The sequence below is a fragment of the Crocodylus siamensis genome, chromosome 3 (genome assembly GCF_052110815.1).
Source record: "Crocodylus siamensis isolate JL-2025a chromosome 3, ASM5211081v1, whole genome shotgun sequence".
Lineage (NCBI taxonomy): Eukaryota > Metazoa > Chordata > Crocodylia > Crocodylidae > Crocodylus > Crocodylus siamensis.
Genome location: NC_143397.1, coordinates 135,963,345 through 135,983,225, shown reverse-complemented (window position 1 = coordinate 135,983,225; position 19,881 = coordinate 135,963,345). Strand labels below are relative to the sequence as shown.

The 19,881-nt window shown below is 43.1% G+C and overlaps 1 protein-coding gene across 2 annotated transcripts; it reads left to right on the top strand.

Moving 5' to 3' along the window:
* The first annotated feature begins 10,159 nt into the window (after nucleotides 1-10,159).
* LOC149868865 (ovalbumin-like) lies at nucleotides 10,160-19,015 on the top strand. 2 transcript variants are annotated; one of them, XM_090039293.1, is made up of 7 exons: nucleotides 10,160-10,333; nucleotides 11,119-11,154; nucleotides 12,238-12,381; nucleotides 13,891-14,008; nucleotides 14,396-14,538; nucleotides 15,153-15,308; nucleotides 18,397-19,015. In XM_090039293.1, exons 1-7 carry the CDS (start codon nucleotides 10,166-10,168, stop codon nucleotides 18,796-18,798), a joined length of 1,167 nt encoding a protein of 388 aa, XP_089895419.1. In that variant the 5' UTR covers nucleotides 10,160-10,165; the 3' UTR covers nucleotides 18,799-19,015. The 2 variants fall into 2 exon arrangements, with proteins under 2 accessions (XP_089895419.1, XP_089895418.1); XM_090039292.1 differs by having other exon boundaries at nucleotides 10,166-10,333; nucleotides 11,119-11,169; nucleotides 12,253-12,381.
* Nucleotides 19,016-19,881: the final 866 nt, after the last annotated feature.

Genomic DNA, 19,881 nt, shown 5'->3' with positions numbered 1-19,881 from the left:
GAGCCTAGTCAAATCCAGCGTCATTGATTTGTTAAGGTAGCCTCTACAACTATGATCAGAGCCTCTGGCTTTCTTCATTATGGAAGTAGGGAACAGGTGTCTTGCACCAGGCCTTTCCATCTGGCAGGCCATAGGCAGCATGCAGCCTGTGATGGATTAAGTTGTGGGCCCTGGGCTCCTGCTCAGCTGCCACTTCCCCTATTGCAATTGCAATCAGGGGCGCTGGGCTTCTCCTCCCTCCACCAGCTGCCACTAAGTTACCTTGCTATTAATCTTCCCGTTTTACACTCTCCTTAACTTGGTATAATTAGATCCTCTATTGGGAAGTGGTAACAGGTAAATCAAATAAATGAATAAATAAATAAATAAACAAACAATCCTTCCTCAGAGGCCTTACCCAATACTGTTTGTACAGGAGCTTGAGCTCCTTGTGGGGAAAGATGCACTGTCATGTACAAATTATGGATTATAAATCAGCATTGTGCAAGTCAAGAGGCCTTTGGGCAATGAAGTGCAACAGATAAATGAATTGGGACTGAACAAAACCAGATAAGGGGTAGGGCAATACAATGCACAAGTGACAGAGTTTCTATTACTTCTTAATCTACATGAGCAACACATCATGGAAAACTGTGACTGAGAAGTCATCCACACCTTTAATAAGGAAGCACACAATGCAGAGGAGTGCATTACAGTAAAACTGGGTTCTCAAAATAAGAGACTCATTAATAATCTCTCTTCTACAGTACTAGATATACAACTGGATACACAGCTGTTGGATCATCATGCTCAATGACTAGTCATCAGCAGCTCTATGTGTAGCTGGGGGGAGGTATTGCATGGGGTTTGACAGGGGCCTGGTATTGGTTAAGTATCTTCCTTCATTGATAAACTGGATCAGGACTGTCCAGTTTGAGGGGCAGGGGGTTGCATGCTGCACAGGCTACAGGCCCTTCAGGATCTTTCCTGCCTAGGGCTTTCTACCATGCAGCCTTCTTAGGGTCTAAGGGATGTGCCACCCCATCCCCATAGATGGGTGCAAGAAGCAAAAGTTGGAGGAAGGAGGAGGAACCTGGAATGAGTGGGGGGTTGAGGGGCAGCAGGGAGGAACCTTGCACCTATGCAGCTACTGCCATGAAAAATAAAAATAAAAATGTAATTTAAAATTTAATCTATTCTGAAACAAATGTTTCGGTTCCAAACATTTCTTCTGTGGAAATTTTCAAACCGATGAGGATGATGAGTGTCACCACACACGTATGTCGAAAGCATGAGGACCAGAAAGCCAGCAACAGGGAGAATGCTCAATATCAAGAAGAGCTTCTGCACCCAAAGGAGCGTATGGGCAGTCATAGATGATGTGGTTGTCTGTCTGAGTTTGAGCACCATAGCTGCAGCTAGCATTGCTGGAAAGGCCCCAAAAGTGCAAGCTCACCTTAAACTGTCCAATGCCTTTTCTGAGACAGTTAAAAGCAGTCCAGGCCCTGCAGGGTGGCTGCAGCCTGAGGGGCAGAAGCTGGTGTTGGGGATGAAGTTCTTTAGCCACAGTTCTTGTGCAGCATATTGCCTCTTCCACTGCTGGGAACTCCATGCTTCAGGTGATATACCATCTGTACATTCAATGAGTTTATTTGCCTGAGTAGAGAATAGGTTCTGGGACTTCAGGTAGTAGTTGGGTTTCTGGCTTGCAGCTATTAGGCTGGAGTGCAACAAATGGTATGGATCTTGGGCTTTGAGGCTTAGGGCTAGGGTACCAGTTTGTCTCTGGATGTCTGGGAGCTGGCATAAGGCATCTGGCAATGGTTCTCACGAAACTGTTAAGGCTGGAATCCACTAACTTAGTGTGCACCCTCTGGCCCACACTGGTGCACAGTACTCAGCAGGAGCATATGCAAGTGCCAGAACAGAAGTGAGAAGTGCTTGGAAACTTGCACCACAGGTGGCTGTAGCAAGATAAGCTCCTCTGCTATTAACCTTATTCTGGACCCTTTTAAGATGCTGGCGATAGGTAAGGGTCCAGTCCAACTTAACTGTTAGGTAAGTGATGTTGTGACAATGTTCAAGTGTCTGGTCACCAATCTTGACTTTTCTTTCTTTCTTTGCTTGGTTGTTATTTAGGTGAAAAGCTGTTGCAACTGTGTTAACAAGGCTGAGTTGGAGACACCATTTATAGAAGTAGTCAGCAAGGGCATTCATGTCTGATGTCAAAATGGATTCAGTGGCTTCTTATTGCTTGCTTGATTTCGTGAGAGCTAGGTCGTTGGCATAGCCATTCTTCTTGGATTGGATGTCAGGCAGGATGACAATGTACACAATGAAAAAACAATGGAGAAAGTACCGAGCCTATAATAATATTCATTATTATAGAAAGCTTCATTTTTTATTAGAAACTGAACAAAACATTTTTTTAGATAAAATCTCTTGCCTGTTGCACTTCTTGGTTCTTATATGGCCCTTACAGTTAAATAAATATACTTGTATGGAATACACAATGTCAAATCATTACAAACAGAACATGGATATATTCAAAGATGCTAAAGCTGCAAAATGAAATGCTCAAGGAATACCAAAATGGTCTCCACTCTGCCACCTCTTGTGTACGCATTATCATAAATTATTAAAGTAACCTTAGAACATTCTTCCTGCAAACTCTTTCAGTGCACACAAAGGATGAGGTATGTCATCATATTTGTTCCTATTTCTCTGTACTCAGCTCTGCATCAAAGCCACTGGCCACATTTCACTCCACTTTCACTGACAGCTCCCATTTAGAGGTCTCACAGTTACACACATGGAAGCATCACAACATTGGAAAATCCTCAGAGAAACACACAAACAGCTGTAGATACAGTACAAGGGCAGAGTCCCTTTTGAAAAACATGGATGTTGGCCATTTTAGTGAATTCTGATTAGACTGTTTGTGAACTAAACAGTACCTCTTCGCTGAGTATCTGGTTCCAATGCAAACCAGAGGCAGTAATCCTATTAGCAAGGTACTTATCAAGAGAAGAAGTGCATCTTTTCCATTCCCTTAATGCTCAAAAACAACTAACAATTTTTTGTGAATCCAAAATAACGAAAAGCCGTGCAAAGGTAACCACTGCAAAGTTAAAATGGTAACAAAGGAAAAGGGTTTTCTGAGTGGGAACAAAAACAATAAAATCATATGCAATTTATTAATACCTTTTATTTTGCACACAAACTACCCTAATAATAATAACCACCTTCAGGTACCACCAGTGGCATACAGTATGCTGTACGCAAAGTATACTAGGATCACTGCCACTTAAGTACCGAGAACAAAACAGGGTTTTCTTTTTTTCTGCTCCATGATATTGACTAAGGTTGAACTGGTTTCTTTGTAACTTGCCCAGTCTATTATTTTCAGACAAAGCAATACATTTTAACATTATTTGTTATTGTGTATTATGATTGTCCCTTGGACCATGAATGTTTATTCAGCTGCGTTCTGTATTTGAGCTACCTGTAGTTCTTCATCAGAGAGTTATGGTAAGTTTGTTCATGCATGATAAACAGATGTCAAACCTAGCACACCTACTTAAAGAGTTTTACGTACCCAAGATTTCCAGATAACAAAATGTAGCAGTTTGTCATAAAACGTTACCTTCAAGTTCTATGCACTACTGACAACAGTGTGTGGAAAGCACGCTGTCCAAATTTGCTGACAACACCAAGTTGTGGGGCAAGGTGTGCACGCTGGAGGGGAGGGACAGAATCCAGCTTGATCTAGACAGAGGTGGGCGGATGAGCATAGGATGGAATTCAATGTGGACAAGTGCAGGGTGCTGCGTCTAGGGAGAAGGAACCGGCAACACACCTATAGGCTGGGGAACACCCTTCTCATCAACACGGTGGCTGAAAGCGATCTTGGAGTCATTGTTGACTCCAGGATGAACATGAGCCGCCAATGCAAGGAAGCGGTCAGTAAGGTGAACCGCACCTTGTTGTGCATCTACAGATGCATCACAAGCAGGTCCACGATGGTGATCCTTCCCCTCTATGTGGCACTGGTCAGGCCACAGTTGGAGTACTGCATCCAGTTCTGGGCCCCACACTTCAAGAGGGATGTGGCTAGCATTTAGAGGGTCCAGAGGAGGGCCACCTGTATGGTCAAGGGGTAGCAGGACAGGCCCTATGAAGAGAGACTAAAGAGCCTAAATCTATTTAGCCTCCACTAGAGAGGGCTGAGAGGGGATCCAGTGGCCATTTACAAACTCACCAAGGGGGACCAGTGGGAGGCTTTGTTCCCCTGGGCACCACTTGGGGTTACTAGGAATAATGGCCACAAATTGTTAGAGAGAAGGCTCAGGCTGGACATCAGGAGACATTACTTTACACTCAGGGCTGCCAGGCTCTGCAATGGGCTCTCAAGTGAGGTGGTGGTCTCTGTGACCTTGGGGGGTCTTCAAGAGGAGGCTGGACAGATATGTGGCTGGGGTGATATGACCCCAGCACCCATTCCGGCCCGGGGCAGGGGGTCAGACCAGATGATCTGTTTAGGTCCCTTCTGACCCTAAGCACTATGAAACTGAAACTAACTCATTTCAGATGATGCAGAGAATAAAAGTTTACAAGGTAAACTAAAAATATCTGTCTTTAACTCCCTTCATGCCCATTTCCTAACCGTGCTGTTCTTCAGTTCTCTCCTCCCGATAAGGCAGTCTCAAATACATTCACCAAAATAAAATTCCAGCAAGATACATTGCTTGATCAGGAGTACACGGACACACACACAGACACTATCAAACACATGCATTCTATGCCTAAATGGTTATAAATTAGCCTAGAAATGTGGACTAATTTCCTACTTTCCAGTCCCTGTTTAGCCAAATTCAGTGATCCAAAATGAAACACTACTCTGAAATAAGGCTGAATGGGGGAATTTCCCCCTGAAGCTTCCATATCCCAGGACACTTGCTCTAATGTATCCATCAGGCTACAGCCATATTTTTGTTGTTTCAGTCGCTTCAGCTTTGTGGCAGTTAGATTAAAAACCACCTTTCCTCTCCTTTCTTTGCAGTGGAAGTATATTTTGCAAGATTTTCTGCAAGCTTCATTTCCACAAACCATAAGGATAAAATGCTCAAGAACCAGATAAAATAGTTGCGACAGGTAGTAAGTAGGTGGCTATGTATCCGTTTCCAGAGACTCCTGACAAAAATAGTGAGTCGTGTGCAAACTACAGCTGTGGATATTGTAACTCAACTGAAGTTTACAGTTTCGCAGAGATGCAACTAAGAAAATGATATGGTAACTAGAGGAAGAAAGAACAGGTTAACTAACAGTTTGGGTAGATTTGTTTGCAATATTTATTTTTACATCGTTTATCCTTTTATCTTTCACTTGGCTCTTTGCCAAGTTAATATGCTCTAGCTACATTTAATGTGTAAAGGCTAATAAACAGTCTGCCCAGTACCCCCATGCATACCCTGTTTGAGGATACTGTACCATGTACCTTCAGTTCTCTAGGTCTTAGAGTAGCATTTGTTTTACTTACAAAAAGTAAAACAAGCCTTTTTTTCAAAAAGTAAAACTAAGTCTGAGCTTGATCCTACTCAATGGCTTCAGCATGCAAAGGGTCAACATGTGAAAAGAAAGAAGTGGGAGTGTCAGAAAGTAGAGGGTATATATTACTTCAAGAGGACCAGGAAGCCCCTCCACACAGCTGACAAACTGTGAAATTAGCTTCATTTCTGCAAACCATAAAGGTAAGATTTTCTTTTAAGTTTAAACTTATAGTATGTGTGAGTGTGTGTTGTTTATTTATTTTAATGTCACTCCGCCTATGTTCAGTTAAAAAAAGATTCACTTATAATGTCTAAGATCCTTACAGCAAGGACAGTTGACATGATATTGCCTGTCCAGATTTCCACCCTCTTTCCCTGTGCATACAGCATTCACAAGCAAATACAAATAAAAGGTCCAAACTGTACTTAATAATAAACCTGGGGCAAGCCAGGCAAAATCCATGCTGTTGCTCAGATTTACACACCTGTAACTAATCAATATTTTCCCTGTACCTTGACAGTTGGCCTTTTCCTTGATTTAGAAAAGGACAATATAGAAGCCACTATATTTCACAGTAAAGAATTTAATTTATTTCAGATTAAAGTAAAAAAAAAATTTCTATTTCAAAGAAACAGCCGACTGCCCATCAGTCGTTCTACTCTGGAGTATCTGTGACTCTTGCTTGCAGAAAAAGTAACAAAAACATGAACATACAAAGAATTAGATATATGCTAGCAATTAATTGGATTACTAGCGATTGTGGAGTTTATGGGCATAAAAGATGAAATCTCATCTACTCACAATGAAAAAAGCACTGTCATTTCATAATTTCTTAGTAGCTAGGGTCAGGAGGGACCTGATCAGATCATCTAGCCTGACCCCCTGCCACAGGCAGGAATGAATGCGGGGTTCACAAGGCCCCAGACAGGTGATCATCCAACTTCCTCTTGAATTTGCCTAAGGTAGGGGCAGGGACCACTTCCCTGGGAAGCTGGTTCCAGATTCTGGCCACCCTAACTGTAAAATATTGCCTTCTGATCTCTAACCTAAACCTGTTCTCCATCAGCTTATTACCATTGTTCCTTGTCACCCCAGGTGGTGCTGGGGAAAAAAGGGCTCTACCTATTTGCTGTTGATCTCCCCTGATGAGTTTGTAGGCAGCCACTAGATCCCCCCTCAGCCTCCTCTTGCTGAGGCTGAATAGGTTCAGGTCCCCCAGTCTGACCTCGTAGGGCCTGTCCTGCTGCCCTCTCACCAAGTGGGTGGCCCTTCTCTGAACCCTCTCCAAGCTGGCAATATCTCTTTTGAAGTGCGGTGCCCAGTGCTGGATGCAGTACTCCAACTGCGGCCTGACCAAAGTCGCATAGAGGGGGGGTATCACCTCTCTGGACTGGCTTGAGGTGCATCTTTGGATGCATGACAAGGTATGGCTGGCCTTGCTGGCTGCGGTCTGGCATTGGAGGCTCACGACTCCAAGATCCCATTCTGCCTCTGTGCTTTCAAGAGGCGAACTCCCCAGCCTGTATGTATGCTGTGGATTCCTTCTCCCCAGGTGCAGCATCCTGCATTTGTCTACATTGAACCCCATCCTATTCTCATCTGGCCACTTTTGTAGTCTGTTTAAATCTAGTTGCAGCCTCTCTCTGCCTTCAAGTGTGCCCACCTGGCCCCACATCTTAGTGTCATCAGCAAACTTGGATAGTGTGCTTTCAACCCCCTCGTCCAAGTCACTGGTGAAGATGTTAAAAAGTGCGGACCCCACTGCTCACATCTCACCAGTTTGAGTACAACCTGTCCACCGCTACTCTCTGAGTGTGCCCCATCAACCAATTTTTTACCCATCCAACTGTGCAGGCATCAATGCCACAGTCACTTAATTTATTGATGAGAGGGTAAGAGACAGTGTCAAAGGCCTTCTTAAAGTCTAGAAAGATTACGTCCACGGCGACACCATCATCCAAGGATTTAGTTACTTGGTCATAAAAGGCAATCAGGTTGGTCAGGCAGGACCTGCCTTTGATGAACCCATGCTGATTGCCCCTGAGCATGATCTCCCCTGCAGGCCCCCCACAGATGTGCTCCTTGATGATTCTCTCCAAGATCTTCCCGAGCACCGAGGTGAGGCTTACAGGCCTATAGTTACTTAGGTCCTCCTTCCTCCCCATCTTGAATATTGGGACCAGATTAGCTAGTTTCCAATCCCCCGGCACCTGGCCAGAGGACCATGAATACTCATATAGCCAGGCCAAGGGCTCCACGATGACCCCTGCCAGCTCCCTCAACACCCTTGGGTGCAGGGCATCTGGACCTTCAGATTTTAAAGTGTCTAGCCCTTCCAGAAGATCCCTAACTACATCTGCACTGACTGAAGGCCTGACAGAGCTATCCCCAAGATTGTCCCTACCTCTGGTAGGTGGGCTATCCCGGTCCCTGTTCAAGAAAACAGAGGCAAAGAAACTGTTAAAAATATCAGCTTTCTTGTCTGGCGTAGCCACAAGATTACCATTTGTGTCTTGCAGGGGCCCTACATTGCCTGGTGCCCTCTTCTTGCTCCCAATGTACTTGAAAAAGGACTTTTGTTGTCCTTAATCCTGGACACTAGCCTGAGCTCCACCTCTGCCTTGGCCTTCCTAATAGCCCTCCTACACTCATGGGTTGAGGGGGAGTACTCCTCCTTGGTGATAGCTCCTCCCTTCCACTGGTTGTATGCCCCCCTTTTAGTCCTCAGGCATTCCTGAATGCCTTTGCTGAGCCAAGGGGGTTTCTGAGCACTTTTACCCCGCTTGCTTCTCTCAGGGACTGTTATCCTTTGGGCCTGGAGGATTGCCCCCTTAAGACATGACCATCCCTCATGGACTCCCATCTCCTGTACCTTCTGGGCCCTCAGTGCCTCCCCCACTAGTCTCCTAAGCTCATTGAAGTTGGCCCTTCTGAAGTCAAGGGCTTTAGCCTTGGTGTGAGCCCTTGATGCCCTGCATTGGATAGTGAAATCCAGGAGGTGATGATTGCTATTGCCCAGGTGGTCAAGGACGTGAAGTCCTCTCACCAGGTCATCCCCCGTGGCCAGGACCGGGTCCAGCAAGGCATTACCCCTAGTGGGGCTGTTCACTTCCTGGATACGGTGAAGGTCCTGTAATACAGCTAGGAACCTACGTGAGCGGTCAGACCTGGCTGTCTGCTCCTCCCAGCAAATGTCTGGGTAGTTTAGTTCACCCATGACAATAACATCCCTTGCCCTAACTGCCTCCATAAGCTGACTGGAGAAGTCCTGGTCCAGCTTTTCCCCCTGGTTGAGTGGTCTGTAGTAGACACCCATCGTAAAGTCCCTTTCATCATGCCCCCCTTGTAGTTTTACCCATAGTGTGTCTGCCCGACCCTCCTCTAACCCGAAGCTAATCTTTGATGATGTGAGGTGCTCTTTGACAGAGTGCAACCCCCCACCCCTTTCCTCTTTGTCCTGTCTCTTTTATATAGGGTGTATCCCTGAATGCCCGCTGCCCAATCGTAGGTAGGGTCACACCAGGTTTCTGTGAGCCCTACTAAGTCTGGGTTCTTTCTCCCAGTCAGGAGGCACAGTTCCTCCTGCTTATTCCCCATACTACGAGCATTAGTGTAGAGGCACCTGAGGCCTCCTGAGGGTGCACGTGCCTCCCTCCCACTCCCAGGACAGTTGTGGCCCCCTGCTCCCTGGATGTTGGTGCTTACCTGGGCTTTCCTTCCTCTTGTCACCCTGCGTGCTGGTGAAGCATCCTCTCCACTCAAAGAGGCCCCTTCCCCCCGGCGAAGCTAGTTTAAAGCCCACCATATGAGATCAGCTAACCTAGAGGAAAAGATAGGTCTGCCCTTAGGGGAGAGGTGAAGCCCATCCCACCCCAGAATGCCCTCCCTACAAAAACATGGGTCATTGCCAAAAAACCTGAAGCCTGCCTCATGGCACCAGCTCCAAAGCCACCGGTTTACCACCTCATAGCGCCTACCCCGTCCACTTACTGGGAGAATGGAGGAAAATACCACCTGGGCTCCCATCTTCTTCAGTGTCCCAAGGCTTTGTAGTCCTCCATGATGTTATCCAGCTTGCCCTTGGATGCATCATTTATACCCACATGGACCACAACCAGTAGGTAGTAGTCAGAGGGCTTGATGATATTAGGGATGGTCTCTGCGATGTTGTGAATCCTTGCTCCAGGCATGCAGCAGACCTGCTGTGACCAGGGCTCCAAGCGACAGATTGGACCACCAGTTCCCCTCAGGATGGAGTCCCCGATGACCAGAACTTTGCATCTCTTTCTCTAAGTGTGCCTCTTCTGAGCTGGTGATGTAGGTCGAGCGGCTTCAGTTTCTCTGGGGACCTGTTCTACTGCCTCCTCCTCCAGGGGGGCTAGGGCCGCATAACTGTTCCCAAGGGGTGTCTGGGGAACAGGCACAGCAGTTGTAGATTTCAGCTGACATCAATAAAATGCAAATAATTAAAAACATACTAAACAACTATTTCCCGTCCCTTGACTTAATCTTAGTTTTCAGTGCATCAGAAGTAGCTGTTATTTTGTAGAAGCATGTGATTACAATTTGTACAGTATGCCTTTATTACATACTTATACTACTTCTGCTCTTTTTTCTAGAATTCTCTGATTTCAAAATGGGCTCCATCAGTGCAGCAAATGCTGAATTTTGTTTCGACTTATTCCAAAAACTAAAACCCAGCCACGTAAATGAAAATATCTTATACTCCCCACTGAGCATCCTATCAGCGTTGTCCATGGTCTACTTGGGTGCAAAAGGAAACACTGCATTGCAGATGGAAAAAGTAAGCCTGACTTAAATTGTTTGACATACCTGATTTAGATTTCAGATCTGTGACATAGGAATGGGTAAGCAGTTGCTATCTATGGATATCACACACCTCAAAGATGGACGACAGTGACAGAAATTAGAGTTCTATTCAGATTCATCTCACTCTGAAGGGCTTTCCAAGGTTTTGGTTGCACATATTATAGAAGTGGGTCAGTAATATAGCTGGGTAGTTAGGAAAAGCACACAAGGGGGCTAGGATCAAGTCCATTTCTAGACTGAAAATAACCTCCCAGAGAAACAGGATCATATTTACAAATATTAAAGTAATCACCTGGAGAACAGAAGTAATTTTAAGCTCAGCTGGAACTTTTGAACTCTTTCATTACTCAGACTTCAGCCCTGCAATAAGAGCCCAGAAAGCAGAAAAAATACCATGAATAGATTTCCCCTGATTTTGATTTTTAAGGGCATGGGATCACACCTCATGAAATTGGGCCCAGGAAAAAATGGCAGTGGGTATGGAAAATCTGATTAAGATGCACATGAAGAATAAGGAGTCATTAATCCTACTCTACTGACAAATGCAAACAGGAGTAGGTGCTTATTGCAGGAACCCAAAGTATTGCTTATTGAGTATATTACAAGGTGATGAAAAGTCTCTGAAATACAATTTATCTAGCCCATTTTCTTAAATGATATTACATGATTTTTAGCAAATATCTTTTGCTGACGTCAAATGTAAAACACAGCTACATTATTTTCCTGCACTTAATTTACAAATTATATTTTTAACTGCAGGTACTTCATGTTGATGAAGTTACAGGACTCAGAAGCCATTTAGAAAAAAAGGTAAAACATGTCCTCTCCCTTCTTTTGTAAAATTATCTCATCAGATCATAAAACAGCTGGCTTGAATATGCTTCTAAAAGATTTATATCCGTGGCAGCAGGTGAAACTCATCTCACACCCTGGTCCAGATCCAGACTAGAAGACTCCTGTGGGCTGGATCTGGATACAGCAGTGGGGAAGAGTGGTGGCAGCTACATGAGGCATGAACTGAGGCAGAAGTTAATGCAGATGTGGCTTACTCCCCACCACTGACACACACACACCAGGGCTCCTTGCTCTTGATTTAGGCGGCTGTCCCTGTCACTACATACCTGGCCTGTCTACCAGCCCCCATGGGCCACATGGCACCCCTGCAACTACAGCATTAGATTAGATGATCTGAACCAAGCAGATGTAAAAAAGAACCACAGCTTTGACTTCAGAATCAAGGCAGGTAGCTGAATGTGCAGAAATTCAAAGGATGGGAGAGAGGATATGCCGTGGGAAATTAAAGTTGAAGCCATTTGCATGCTTGGGCAAAAAAGCAGTGATGCAGAGGGACCAGTCTGCCTGTAAGTCACAAATCAGAGTTGTTGCACAGAAGTCAACAGTTATCCAAGAGGGTGTCATAGGAACCAACATAGAAATGTCACTTAACAGAAAAATGATTTGATGAACAGATCACACTTTGGGGAACTTGGCTTTTAAAGCGTGATCTTCATTCCACAGACCCAGTAACACCATAGTAATTACACAAGCTGCTTTTCTGAGTAGAAACAACTTCCAATTTCCATTTCACAGGGGATATCACATCCTTGAAGGTGATAGATGGATCCATAATTTATGATTTGCTCAATATTAAAGCACGTAGTATAGCAGAATCCATTGTATTAAAAATATGATCACCATTATTGCAGAAGGTTCATATGCTAATTTATAGTTACTCAGTGTATTGGGCACCAATAAGTTTTTGTTATGCAAATCTCTCAGATGTAAGCCAGAAATCCAAATCAGCCATATTACTCATATATGATTGATAATTCTCTATCAAAAATAATTCAATACAAACCTTATCTTACCTTATCTTTGCCTCCAACAACTCAGTGTGGTGATCCTGAAGACATCCATTTTAAGTTTAAACAACTTCTCTCAGAAATTAATGCACCCAATGCTAATTATACTCTCAGAATTGCCAACAGACTGTATGCTGACAAGAGGTATTCAATCCTTCCGGTGAGTTTCAGTAGATTCTGACTTAAGTGTTATTCCCTGGTGAGCTAAGTGGGATCTCACAATTTATGAACACTGCAAAGGATCTGAGATCTATTGAACATATTTTTCCATAGTTTAAAGCCCCATGATTTTGTTTTTTGGTTCTAGCCCTAACTATTCCAGGGCCTAAGGGGGTATCTTGTCAAAAAGTTTGGTCAATGCACAATAATAATACAAAAGCCAACACAGGATACTCGATAGAGTGGGTGGAGATGTGAAGAAACATTTTTCATGAAGTGCAGATTCATAGAGAACAAAGCGCTTTTCTGCACAAAATGGTCGATATCAACACATTTCTCGACTCAAAAAAGGTTGTGAAACAAATGTTTGAAATTGTCAAACATTTCACTTTGACATTTTCAAAATAAAAGAGTCATGATTTCAAGATGTAGGCATTTAGTCTTTTTGGCAGAAAAGGATTTGGAAATCTTCAAGTTTTCACATCCTATGAAATATATTTTCTGCCCAGCCCTATAATAATTAGTACTGACCTACTGAATTCATGGCAGAAGTGGGCTGCGCGGCAGTTCCTTTAATCTTATAGGTTCTCCAACACACACTTCTCCCCATTGCCGATTGGCTGAGGGGCCCTGGTGGCCCTGTTGCTTTTTGTTGACAAACTGGGAGGCAAAAATGGAGTCATATTTAAAACTGAAGCTTTTGCCTCTTCGCCAATCAGGAGTGAGCGGCAGGGCCCATCCGCCAATTGCAAGGGGGAACACGCAGGGGAACCTGCAAAATTAAAGGAGCTGCTGCATAGTTGAATTCTGGTGTGAATTTGGTAGGTCCCTTATTATAAGTTTCATCAGGAAAAGAACAGAGACTATGACTAACTGGTTTTATTCTAAGGACCCCTGTAAATATTCAGGTAAAAGCATGATGGTATCTAATGAGCAATCCACACAATCATGTCTCCTGCTATGCCACATGTGCATGGCAGGAGGAGCGATTGTGAGACTGTGCATTAGATCCCATTGCGACTTATTGCCAGTGCAGGGGGAGCCCGATCCTGGGCTCCCCCCACACTAACAAGATTGCAGCCATAGGGGGTGTGAGATTGAGGGACCCAGAGTTGGCAGCTTCTGGGGCTGAGTCCTCTCAATTGCAGGACTCCCAGCCCCAGCTGGGCATGATGCACCTGTGCAGCTGCAGAAAAAGGTTTCTTCTTCCAGCCACAGGGGGGACCCTGCTATACATGCAAATTAAAACTCAAAGGCAACCAGCTATAAAGTTAGTGCACTGTTTGAAGTCTACCTTTATAGCTGGTTGGAGCTTTTTATGGTGTGACAGGTACTTTGCACGTGTAGGCGGACTCAAGATAACTGCACAATTAATCAGTTAATTATGCAATACCTGCAACATGTAGAGGGGGCCTAAGAGTCGGTGGCTCTTGGATCACATTATATTCATTTTAGAGTTGGAATTTGTGTTGAGAACCTGCTTAACTTGATGACTGTGGCCTCTTTACAGCAATACTTACAATGTACAAAAAGAATGTACCAAGCATGCCTGGAAAGTGTTAACTTTAAAACTGCTGCAAAAGAAGCCAGAATAATAATTAACTCTTGGGTGGAAAACCAGACAAATGGTAAGGACAGGACAAGTGTTGCCGGGTAGTTTTTTAAACCATAATTAACTAGGAACCTCAGGAAACTGGAAATTTAGGAAGAGAAAAAAAGTTCTCTTTTTATTCAGTGCCTTGCCTATGTTTATTGCTACTATATGTAATAGAAATATTTGGGGATAAGAGTGATATCCAATGAAATGACTCCATACAATATAATCATCATCTCTTTCCATCTTATTCTTGAACTGTATGATGGGTTATATGGGTTTCAGATTAAATAAGCCCTCAAATAAGAGTCAGTAGATTCAGTTTCAGTCATTGAAGTGAAAGGTTATAAACAGGAAAAATGCTGAACTTCATTCAGCAACCATCAGAATTAGACAATTTACCGTCTTGTCTCTGTTAAAGGTCTGATCAAGAATTTGTTTGGGCCGGGTTCTATTGGTGCCTCCACTGCGATGATCTTGGTTAATGCCATTTACTTCAAAGGAAACTGGAGCAACAAATTTAAGGAAGAAAACACCAAAGAAATGCCTTTTATGATAAACCAGGTAGGGTACATAGCTCACCTCTTACTCTCAAATTACTATATAAACAGTATAAAAACATACAAAATAGTAGTGCCCCAACCTTATTGCCAGACATGCTAGATGAAAGATGTGCAGTCCGTCCACTGGCCAGAACCAGCTAATGGGCCTGATCTTGCACACAGATCCCAATTTGGCCATATGGGTGGAGAAGGGGTGGGAAGAGGAGTGCTGGCCTGACCCCAGTCTGGATGCTGTGCACAGCTTGGTATTTTCATTGCAATGGAGAAATGACAGTATTAATTGCCAGTGCTCGCCTGCTGCCAAAGTTTCCCCACCCATGGGGAGGCCAGATGCCATGGCTCTGCAGGCTGGATTAGGCCCATAGATCAGGGGTGGAGCACCTCTGATACAAAACATACCATTTCTAGTTTGACTTCTTATTTACATTGTCATGTTTCTCAATGAATTGCAGTAATCATAGGAAACCTGCCTATGAACTGCTTTCTTAATACAATTTCTGGGCAATATAAATGGGCCTGTTCTTGGAGGGAGTCAAGTTTTAAGCTGATGAATAAGCCAGTGTACTTAAAATAAGTGCTCATAAAACATTATGTTCTCTCATGTTCATCTTTCAGCATGAAACTAAACCTGTGCAGATGATGCATCAAACTGGCTTCTTTAAAATAGCCTCCATAGAGTCAGGGAAGATCCAGATCCTGGAGCTTCCATATGCTAATGGAGAACTGAGCATGATCATATTGCTACCAGGTGCCATTTCTGACCTAAACCAGGTAAAACTTAATTCAACTCTAGAAATGGACTCAAGAGAGTCAAGAAGAATATCTGACTTTTTGCTTTAGTCCCTTTCCTAATCCAGATGCCACAAAACATTTGACCAGTTAGAGATATGGACACTTGCAATGCAATAACCATCACAAGTACAGTGGTCTCCTGTTGATTAGTAATCATTTATGCATAACAGCAGGCTTTAGAAGGACCTGTTCTACTGGAAAAAAGTGTTAGCCAGGAAAGAGGGTTCTTCTTAACAAAGCAAGCATCATCCTGAGGGCACACATTTCAAGGAACTAATTTTATCTAACACCACATAATGACATACACTAAAAGTAGCTGAAAAACCTCGGTCAGCCTTCCAGTTCAATATTAGTTTTTAAAGGCATGTTAATTAAAGGCATGTTTCAGGATGTGCAGTGCTTGTGTTTCATTCATTTAATGAATGAAAATGAAAGTTGAACTGTCTAAGTTGCACAGAAAGAAGGAGACTAGACACATGAGAAAAAAGCAAGAGACAAATATCAGGAGGAGGATGAACAGCAAAGAAACAGACAGTATCAATATTAATGAAGAGAGACAGATAGACAATAACTGTTGGTGAAAGGATTTTACTTCATCTGGCTAAAGAATCGGGTCAATTAGTAAGGAACTAACTGAATTTGTACATTAACATAAGCAGCCAAGGCATCAAAAAAAAAAAAAGAAGAGGAACTTGAACTACTGGTACAGAATGTGACACTGGATATTACAGGGTTAACATGCACACAACAGAAGTCATAGTTGTAATATAGATACTGAAGTGTGCGCTACTCAAGAAAGACTTAAAGGGAGGAAATCTGGTGAAGTAGCTTTATACGCTCATGGCATGATGGCTAAAAACAGTTTGGGTCAAAAAAACAAAACAGCAACACTGGTTAGAAGGATACTGAGAGTATACTGGGGTAGTACTGTGAGTGCCTGCTATAGACCCCTAGGTCAGGTTTCAAAAGGAGAGAAATCTCCATCATCGTTACAGATAAATACTACTGGGGGCTGTGTCATTATGGGAGACCCAGAGCCACTGAACCAGTTGGAAGTGATGCTGTAGTAGCATGGGTGGATTGATTGTATAAATAAATAGAAGAAGCATGACTGCCCTGTAGTGAGGTTGGAATAGAGATGAAAATAACCTAGGTGTAAGGGTGAGGACATAAGTAGCCTTGAGAAACATGGGATTCACCAAGCAGCTGAACCTGCAGGGAATCCAGATCAGAGGCCAAGGCTGCCTCAAAGCGCTCAAAACCAGGGAGTTGGAGTCATATTCCTAATCTGAACCAATATCCATGTCTATAGTAAGGTCAGGCTGAAGATCAGGAGCCAAAGAGTTCAGATGCATAACAGGATAAATAGGAGCAAGGTAATGGGGTCCAGGGCTGGTGCAAGTCAAGCTGCTGCAGGGTGTGAGGCATTGAGCAGCCAGAGGCCAAATGAAGGGTCTGAGTTTATATATTGTGTCTAGCTGACTCTGCAGCTAGTCAGCTCAGTGCTTGTAGCGGATGATGCTCTGGAGGCAGGTGGACCGGTTGAGAGGGCAGATAGCACCTTCCAACTCTAGGCATAATGCTAAAACAAAATGACTGTTTTGCATGGATGTTCAATATAGATGATGGCACAAACATGGGGGAAAATGAGGACGGAAAATGAGGAATGAGGATATGGAAATGGACATGACCACATCAGAGACGGAACGTAAATTCAGTGAGCTTAATGTGTTCATAGACTGGAGAGTGCTAATCTATGTCCCAGAGTTCTGAAAGACCCAGATGTCTTAAAAATCTCAGCTACTGGACCTTGTACTTTGGGAGGCAATAATACACAACTAAAAAATAGTGCAAGAGTGATGTTGTAGCCACAATGCCCCAGAAATTATTTGAGAGGCAAAGTTTTTTTAAGGTGATATCTTTTGTTAGACCAACTATGTCATTGGGATAAAGTTAGACAAGCTTTTGATTGCAAGACATTCTTCCTCAGTTGAAGAAGTAACCCACGTTACATGCATCTCCTGAGGAAGAATGTCTTGCATTCAAAAGCTTGTCCAACTTTATCCCAGATATGTAATTAGTCCAATAAAAGATATTGCCCTAAGAAATCTTTGTGTATCACTGAAAAATAGAAACTGTACTACCTAAATTTAAAGGAGATTGGAAGGAATTATATTGGCACCTACAGGCCTATTAGTCTAACCTCAATCAAGCCTCAGAATAAGTTTGTGAAAAGAAAGAACAGTTAAAATTAAAAAATGGAAATAAAGGAGATAAGTGAAGCAGGGGTTTACTGAAGTATATTGTGCCAAAAAATTGATAAGTTATAATGACAGTTTTATAAATAAAAGCAAATGCAATAGAGCCAGTCTATCTGGAATTAAATAAGGCATTTTATATGATGTAGATTAACTCAAGAAGACAGAGACTAGTTGAAGACTGCCAAGGTGGACAAGAAACTTGCAAAAAGATGAGAATGGATAGTGGTGAAAAGGGAAGTATCAAGCTAGAGGGAGGCTGGTAGGAAAGCTCCCCATGGAAGCATTTGGGACAGATCTTAAATATTTTCCTTAACGATGCTGAGAACAAAAAAAGTGGAAATAACACAAAGTTGGAAAGCATCATAGAGGAGGAATAGGATGACTTTGAAGAGTAATGGAATTAAAAAGGAATGATATTCAGTAGTATGAATTGAAAGGTCAAGCACTAGAGACTAAAACCAGGAATTTCTTCTGTAAGAAGCACAATATAACATAGTATGAGTCATCTGTGCTAACAGGGGCCTGGAATTGATAACTAAAGCTGTGCCTTCCAGTCCTACATTTCTAGGAAAAGTCAGGGTTAGGCAAGTACTTCTGTGTGGGAGCTTTTTGACAGCAATTTTGTGTGAAAAACTTTCAAGCCCTTAAACAAGTGAACCATAGAATGCATAAAATATGAAGATCATGACTAGAAGTTTTAGTTTAACACAAAGAAAAGACAAGACTATTTATTTATTATTTCTTCATGACCATGTGGAAGGCTGACTTCTAATTCCAATTTTCTGGTCCTACTATTTTGTTTACAGCTTGAAAATACAATCAGTTTTGACAAATTAACATCCTGGATGAGTTCCACCAACATGGAAGAGAGAAAAGTGGAAGTGCATCTCCCGCAAATGAAACTTGTAGAACAATATAGTCTCACATCCGTGTTAAGATCTTTGGGCATGACTGACCTCTTTTCCCAGTTAGCTGATCTCTCTGGTATCTCTACAGGCAGGAACCTAAAAGTGTCAGAGGTCATCCATAAGTCATACGTGGAGGTTAATGAAGAAGGTACTGGGGCAGCAGCCTCCACTGCAGTGGTTGTTGAGGTAACATCTTTGGTACCTCTTATAGAGTTCAAAGCTGACCACCCTTTCCTCTTCTTTATCCACCACAAGAAAACCAATCTCATTCTTTTCTACGGTAGATTCTCCTCCCCTTAATAAAGCAGGAATTATTTAATAGGATCTGATCACAGGGCATCAACAGATTGCTATTCATAATTAAATTACTGCCAATTAGAAATATGGCATTTTTGTTCTATTTTTCTTTTGATCACAATAATTCTACTTTGCTCTGTTTTGTCAAGGGCAATGACAGAACCTAGGTGTACCAGATTTTGATCTACAGTGATTTTGATCCCCTCAATAAACTGCAGCATTTGTCTTTATTTTATTAGGAATCTTTCTGGAGTATCTGCTCTGTCCTCAAATACTACAAAATGCTGTGTGCGACTAGAAGCAATATTAACTAGGCCTATACAAATAGGGAAATATTTGATTTGGATTTGGATTCAGCCGATTGGAGGGCAGTGATTTGACTTGGAGATTCAGATCGCTGTACGGAATCTAATTGACCGAATCAGCTTTGGAAGATTCGGTGAGATTCAACCATAGACTATCATGGAGAATCATTGAAATACCTATAACTTGGTCATTTTTTGGCTGATTAAGGTAACAATTGCAGGGATGGTATCCCCTTCTGAGGGCATAAGGCCTGCCAAGTTTCAAGGAGATAAGTGCAGGGGTTTCTGGGAAACTGCACCTCAAGCTGCTGACAAGCAAAACTCATGTCACGTGTATATAAGGCGCAGTGGGGTGTAAACTGCAGGAATGCTATCCCCTGCTGAGGACATGAAGCCTGCCAGGTTTCAAGGAGTTAGATATAGAGGTTTCTAGGAAACTTCACCTCAGGCTGCTGACAAGCAAAAGTTGTGAAGCGTGACTGTGTGTGTTAAGGCATGCCCTCAGCATGCAACTGTGCGTGTGCATTAAAGATGTGCCCTCACTGGTGCCGCGGTTTCTACACAACACGGTAGTGTGCCCCAGTGAGGCCTTCTTCTCCCTTACAGCTTCAGTCCAGTCCACCACTTTAAATAAAACAGGTAAGCAGTACACTGCAGCACAGTAGCACCAGCAGCATCTCAGGAAGCCAAACTGTGACAGAACATTTCTTTCCTTTCCTGCAGGTGCTTCTTCTCCAGCAGCTGCCAGAGAACTCTCCCTGGCAGCCCCAGTCCTGGGGCT